This window comes from Cibotium barometz, chromosome 40 (genome assembly GCF_041138505.1).
Source record: "Cibotium barometz isolate CiBa-2024 chromosome 40, ASM4113850v1, whole genome shotgun sequence".
Classification (NCBI taxonomy): domain Eukaryota; kingdom Viridiplantae; phylum Streptophyta; class Polypodiopsida; order Cyatheales; family Cibotiaceae; genus Cibotium; species Cibotium barometz.
The window spans coordinates 29,281,439-29,289,061 of record NC_141085.1 but is presented as its reverse complement, the minus strand read 5'-3'; the positions used below and the strand labels follow the sequence as shown (position 1 = coordinate 29,289,061).

The window sequence follows — 7,623 nt, the reverse complement described above, 5'->3', positions numbered from 1 at the left end:
GAAGAAGATGAGAAGGCTTACAAAGCTATGTCAATGCTCATACAAGTAAAAAGCTAGTGGATAGGTATAACAGGGTCCCTCGCATCTCGCAAAGATCCATGAGGAGAAACATGAGGACTGGGCTTGGTATATCCACCGAGAAATGGAGAATTACCTCAAGTCACACCAATCCAAGGTGTGTAATACATATCTCCTAACCAAATTACTCAGCCACGCAGCTAATCTTCCCATTCCCCAAGACACTCAGGAGGTAGAGGCACCTCACGGTGGTGAGAGATCCATTGAGCCATCTACCCTCATTTCAAACAAGCTGTAGACAAGCAGTCCTGAAGGACACTAAGGAGTTACTTCAAGAACTGAAGGGTGGTAAGAAAATAAAGAAAGGTAAAAAGATGTGGGGCAGCCTTCAACAACAGGTTGAAATAGAAACATAGCATATAGAAGAAGAGGTAGCCCAGGACATCGCATCCTCCTTCCAACAAGTTCTGGAGCAACAGGAAGCAAAAGAAAGGGAACATATAAGCTTGATAGTAGCAGCGTTCGGAGATATCATTTGCTTATTGCGCATATGTTGCGCATATGTTACATGACAAGAATGCCGACCTATGGAAACAGGTCCAAGATTCCACTAACCAAGTAAAGGCGATTAAGGAGAAAATGGCTGCCGACGGATGCCACACACAAGAAAGTGATCTTAAAGAGTTTAAAGACAGCTGAAGAAAAGGAGGCAAGCCTCTAGACCTTAGAGGGCAATATAACAGACTCATCAGTAAGACCATAATCGATACCACCAAAGAGAATGAGGAGCTCAAGGCAAGATTAGAACAAGCCAAGGTACAACTACGACAGGAAGTGGCACATACCAAGGAGAAAGAAGAACAACATACACAATAGCTAAAGGAAGCACATGCCACATTCTAAGCAAAGGAAGATGGATATGTAAGGCAGATCAACACACTCATTGAAACCATTGCTAATAGAGAGTGGTAAGCCTTCAAACAAAAAGAGAGCAACTGAACAAAGAACATGCTGAGAAACTAAAAAACCCTCAATGAGGGTTGTTATCTATTGCTTCTCCCGATTGTGGTTGTGTGGAGTTCCCTCTGGGGGAGGTGTGGTAGCCCACAACAAATGTGTCACTTGATTTTTTCCTCAATCTAAAAGTTTTGCTTGGAGAATGGGAGGACTCCCTAGATTGTATGTAATCGAGGGATATTTTCCAAATTGTGTTGTAATTCTCTTGCTATATTTCAAGTTCATAAATGTATTCAGTGAAGGGAATTAAATTAAGGAACCTTGTTATGGGATGCATCTATATTAACAACGTGCTTAGTATAATTAAAAAAACTCATAGATGATTGTATTCCAAATTTGGATAGTGGGCGGTAGGGTGGAGAGATTAGTTGTGTACTTTCTAAGATAAATATAGGTAAATATTAGGTAAGCCCACCAAGACTATGAATGTATTTGTATATCAGGTAGTCATCAAAGGATTAGCTCCCGATTGGGTGATATTTATAGAAATCTTAGGGTGTTACTTACAGTAAGATCCCTCACTACCTTGAAAGAAGAAAGGGTACGGGAGAGATATCTTACCAAAAAAAAAATCCCAATGTAAAACCAAAAGATAAAACTTGATAGAGCATTTATGCATGCATTCAGTTGGTACCTTTCACCATAACTCTATGAACATACAAAGGTTGAGGGGCTAATCCAATGTATATATAAACATTCATATATAGAGAGGGAGGGGGGGAGGCATAGAAAGAGGAGGTGGAGAGAGATGGAGAGAGGGGGGAAGCCATAGAAAGAGGAGGGGGGAGATAGAGAAAGGATGTATGTATACATGTATGTATGCATGCAAACATGTGCATGCATGTTTGCATCATACACAACAAATCGCTAGAAAAATTGTTCACCTTAAGAACATGTTCGGCCTTTCAAAGATTTTGTAAACACGTAAAGATTTGCTATATCTTAAACATCACAATGGACAAATATGAATTTTATGCATGTTTTTAATGGTATCTATATGATAATAATTTCATTTATATACAATGGACAAATATGAATTTTATGCATGTTTTTAATGGTATCTATATGATAATAATTTTATTTATATACATTAAATAATACTATTCAATCTTAGAGGCTCATAACTCATATATCGTAGCTAAGAAAAAGGCTAGTGGGATAAGTATAAAACCTAGATCATGCTGGATACCATAGATAAAAGTTTACACTGTCACTTCTTAGATATAATCTGGTTACCTAACTTATGTTTGTTTTATTTCAACTCATGTGGGTATTGCCTAAAAGTTTACACCATGACATTTTAAATATAATATGGTTAACTTACAACTAACTTGTGTTTATTTTATTTCAACTCATGTGAGTATTAGCATCTATTATTGTGTTCAATGCTACTGCCTAAAGCTAAACATTAAAAATGCATAACTTCTACCTCCTTCTAAGATAGTGTATCTATTTTCAAACTTCTACCTACTTCCAACATAGAGTACTCATGTTTAAATTAAAATAGTTACCATCAAAATGATTCATTAGAGAGGTAGAAGCATTTAGTTCCACTAGTATTTTTCTATCTACCTTTTAAACATCATATGAGCAAGTTGCATCTAGCTTTAGCATAATATTTACAAAACCAATGTTACACCTTAAAAGATTTAGTAGCATAATATGAACACATTGCATCTAGTTTTAGACATAATATGAACAAGTTGCATCTAGTTTTAGTTGCACTAGTATTTTTCTATCTACTTTTTAAACATGATATGAATATGTTGCATCTAGTTTTAGCATAATATTTACACAACCAATTTTACACCTTAAAGATTAGCAGTATGCAGTTATTTGTGCATCGCATGCTCTCTCTATGTGTGTGTGTGTGTGTGTGTGTGTGTGTGTGTGTGTGTGTTCATGTATATTTATACATATATATGTATATATGTATATATGTATATGTATATGTATATAAATATATATATATATACATATATATATATATATATATATATATATATATATATGGACACACACACATATATGTATGTATGTATGTATGTATATATGTATGTGTGTGTGCATATGTATGTATGCATATACAAATGTGTGTGTGTGTGTGTGTGTATATATGTATATGTATGTATATGTGTGTGGGTGTGTATATATATACATACATATATATATATATATATATATATATATATATATATATATATACGTACATATATATATTGCTTGCCCTTTGAGCAATCACATGCCATGTTCATCCGTCCAATCGGGCCAGGGAAGGATGGAACACAAGAATTGCTACACACACACACACACACACACACACACACACACACATGTATGTATGTATGTATACACACACATAAAAAAATTAACAACCATGAATTATTCATTCAATGTATAAGACACTTAGAAGCATGGTAAATGTGTCTCGCATATACAAAACTTATTTAAGTGCTCTTAAACATGTATTTATACAAAAAGGTAAGCATGATCCTTTTTTTTAAATCCTCTAGGAGATTGGAATATAGCACCCAAAGGAGCCACATGCATTTGTTTCATTTTATGAAGAAGACATAAGGAGTCCTTGATGTAAGACAAGGGTTGCCTACATCCCCTTTTTGCATTTAGATAGTGTGGTTTTCAATTTTCTTATAAGAGGAGAAAATAGGGAGAGGAGGTAATGTTAATTATTTAACAATTGGAATGCCTACATGTCAAATTTCCCCCTTTTTTTCTTTTAGATGGTTTGGTTTTACCACCAATCCAATCGATGATCTTGCAAATGCCAACAATAAAGTAAAAGATTTTGATTCACCTCTCTCACTATAACAAACTTGGAGAATATTATAAAATTCAAGAAGATTGTTGAGTGGAGTCCTTCTATTCATAAAAGTCTTGTAAATTTGCTAAACCTAGTGTGGTGAAGTGACTCATAGATATTCCTCCCACTCCCACCCCAACACTATTGTTACCCCACAACCCTTATGAACATGTAGGTTACCTACTTACCTGGCACACACATCCTAGAGATAGTTGTGCTAAATACATGAAGGTGAGGAGCCAAGTGATGCACAAGGGACACCTTCCTTGCTGTCAACATAGGGTATCATTGTCACCATAGTTGCAATGATGTGATGGGTACCATTGAATTGAACAACCAATCCATGTAGCAAATTGACAAGCTATCCAATGGAGTTGGCAACTACTGGCTTGATGTATCAAGGGATGGGGATGTTGCTACCAAGGGGGGAAGGAATAGTGTTATAAAACACTAGAGACCTTTAATAAGAGTATGGGGTGGAGTTAATTTACCTCCAAGTTCTAATGGCACTATGAGGATGGGGGCTTCCATTATATGCCAAATTTTGATTAATATATTAGAGGTCCTCAACATTCTATATGAAAATGAACACATGAGTGAGTGAGTGAGAGAGGCTTGATTTTTGACGGGCAGCTTTGCCCGTTAAAATTGACAGTTTGGTGAAATATAGCAAGTTGTTTGGTATGTTAGTGTAGGCATTTTAAAATTTTGCAAGTATTTTACGGCAAAAATGCTCAAAAACCGACATGACGCGCGTCAAAAAGCAACTATGGGAGAGAGAGAGAGAGAGAGAGAGAGAGAGAGAGAACCACTTACTTTAAATTTAACTTTGAAAAGTGTGTGTGAGAGAGAACCTTACTTTAAATCAAACAAGAGAGAGAGAGAGAGAGAGAGAGAGAGAGCAGAGGCAGTGGCAGAGGCAGTGGCAGAGCACACTTTAAAGCAAGGAAGAAGTGGATTCTTTTGACTGAGGTAGGATCCAATACCTAGCAGTGTAGCACACACCTTTAACCCACCCCATTTACATGGGGTGCCTACTAGCTACTGCGACCACTGAAGATTAGACTAAGATAGATCAAGAGCACACAGGGTTAACCTATTGCTTGATAGATCAAGAGCACAGAACATTAACCCACTGCTACTAGCCCTACTGTGTAAAACTACTGTGATGGGTGATGGGAGGGGAGAAGAGTATCTCTTCAAAGTGGTGCTGATTGGGGACTCTGCAGTGGGCAAATCCAATCTGTTATCCAGATTTGCTCGCAACGAGTTCCAGGTCAACTCCAAGGCCACCATTGGGGTGGAGTTCCAGACCCAGAGCTTGAAGATCAATGGGAAGGAGGTCCAGGCCCAGCTATGGGACACCGCTGGCCAAGAGCGCTTCAGAGCCGTCACCTCTGCCTACTACAGAGGCGCTGTGGGAGCCCTTGTTGTCTATGACATTACCCGAAAGCATACATTTGACAATGTGGCTCGCTGGGTGGATGAATTGAGAAGTAATGCTCCTGATCTCTGTTTTTTTTTTCAATCAATTTTTGCTGTCTGTGCTTTGTTGCCATGGAAGAAAGCTTGTTGACACCCTAGTTATGGCCATTGAAACCCTTGCCCTGCCTTATTAAGTGCCTAGCCATGCCCGTTGAAGCCTTAGCCATGCCCATTGCAGCCCTAGCCATGCCTGAAAACCCTAGCTATGTTTTAGACAGCTTGCTGATATCCTAGCCATGTCCCGGAAAGCTTATTGATACACTAGAGCCGTGTCTTGGGGAGTTTGTTGAAACCCTAGCCATGTCTGTTTAAATGCTACCCATGCGCTGATGAGTGTGCTGAGATCGATCCTCATCTGAATCTCTAGCAAATGCTATCGAAAGCTTTTTAAAACCCTAGAAGCTCACTAAGATCTAGCCATATTTATTGAAACCCTAGCTAAGTATTGCTAAGCTGTGCCATTGTAGTAAGCTTGTTGAAATCATAGATCAAATGTCTAGACGATCTTTGTGCTACTGTAGCTCTAATCATATGTTGGAACAGTGGCAAAATCTTAGCCATGTCTGGAAAGCTTGTTGTTGAGACCCTAGCCATGTATTGAGAGCTTTCTGAACTGTAGTTATGTGTGTAGACATAGCTAGAAAGTTTGCCAAAACCCGAGTCATGTCTTGGAAAGGTGTTGGGAAGCTTGTTTAAAGCCTAGCTATGTTTTGGAAAGTTCACTAAAACCCTCGCCATTACCGCAAAGCTTGTTGGCTGTGGCCATGTCTTCTTTTGAAGTTTGTTGAAACCTCATCCATGTATTGGAAAGCTTTTTGAAACCCTGGTCATGGCTGGAAAGCTTGTTAAAGACCCATACACGACATGGAAAACTTGTTGAAATGCTAGCCATGGCTTTGTTGAGACCCTAGCCATGTCTGGGAGAGCTTGTGCAGGAACTAGTGAGGTTGGAAAGGTTGATTTCACCCTGCTTGCTGAAGCCTGAGCCATGGCACTAAAGACATGTTGCTTGTATACAAGGGTTTCACTGATCTTGGTGGTTGAATGTTTTGCAGTGCATTCAGACACAATTCTGGTCACAATGCTGGTGGGGAACAAGCGGGATCTGGTGGATTTGAGGGAGGTATCAGTGGAGGAGGGCAAGGCCTATGCAGAGGCAGAGGGCCTCATGTTCCTGGAGACATCAGCATTGGACTCAACCAATGTGAACGCGGCCTTCCACAGTGTGGTGAAAGAGATCTACAACAGCTACAACAGCAGGAGGGCCCTCTCTTCCATCTCTCACAAGTCTGAGTTTGTGAGCAAAAGTGAGAGGCTAACACTCTCCTCAGACAATAGAGATGGCAAGAAGGACTTGTCTGCGTGTTGCTCATCAAGTTAACTGCAAGTAAGGGATAATAATAAGGTTAAGAGGGCCCTTATCCTAATCACTAGAATGTTGGGCTGCTGTTTTTTTTCATTTGTAAAGGTGGGTATTTTTGGGGCACATTATCATTCAATTGATTTGCTGCCCACTTTATTAGAAAAAAAAAGGGGGAAAATAAAGGCAATTATTATCCCCTTAGTGTTGTATGAACATGGAGATGTACATGGGTGGTAAGTTGAGCTCTCTTTATAGAACAAAGATTAAGTATTTTACATAGATGTCAGACTTCCATGTCAGCATAATAAGGTTCTAGCACTGGGTCTAGAGTGAAACAATCTGTATGCCTTATTTGAATGTCAGGCAAATCTTTCATTCCCCTGTATTTGATTGTTTCTCATTTATCCATATCCCTGACATGCTTTTTTTTTTTCAGTTTAGCTACTCATTGTGTTAAAGTAGGAGCCCTTCTTCACCCCCTAGACATGGTCAAATTGTCTGTTGGTTGCCCTTGTTCTCATTACAATAACACCTTTACATTTTCAAGAAGAGCAAATTGTGCTGGTTTCATCAAATTTTAAAAAAGAAATGGTTCTTTAATGCTCTCACAAGTCCCAACAATAAACCATAATTAGTGCTAGCCTCCTCTTTGTAATCCCATTTGTTGATTGCTAGCTGTTAAAAGTAACTAGGTCGGGGGTTCAAATCAGAAGTAAGGGAGAAAGGTGACATAAAACAGACTCAAGTCAATTAGATCAGCTCCATAAATGTTCGATGTTAACATGTAAGGGAAATTATAAGGTTGTAAAGGGTTTATACTAAGTATGCGTGATCCTGTTTGCGTATCAACAACCTTCTTGAAGTGACAAAATTTGTTCCTGTACCTTTGTCACTTAACATTCCCATATGCTTCTAAAAA

General features: G+C 38.7%; 1 protein-coding gene across 1 annotated transcript; it reads left to right on the top strand.

Annotated features, from left to right (window-relative positions):
* The first annotated feature begins 4,824 nt into the window (after nt 1–4,824).
* LOC147615391 (ras-related protein RABA5c-like) lies at nt 4,825–6,980 on the top strand. The gene is made up of 2 exons (XM_086779491.1): nt 4,825–5,352; nt 6,397–6,980. The coding sequence occupies exons 1-2, from the start codon at nt 5,025–5,027 to the stop codon at nt 6,720–6,722; spliced, it is 654 nt and encodes a 217-aa protein (XP_086635617.1). The 5' UTR covers nt 4,825–5,024; the 3' UTR covers nt 6,723–6,980.
* The last annotated feature ends 643 nt before the right edge of the window (nt 6,981–7,623 follow it).

Bases quoted from the DNA above. Each gene is read 5' to 3' on its own strand.
- LOC147615391 (XM_086779491.1), top strand. From the start codon at position 5,025: ATGGGTGATGGGAGGGGAGAAGAGTATCTCTTCAAAGTGGTGCTGATT. The intron at 5,353-6,396 runs GTAATGCTCCTG...AATGTTTTGCAG, and splicing joins CTGGGTGGATGAATTGAGAA to TGCATTCAGACACAATTCTG.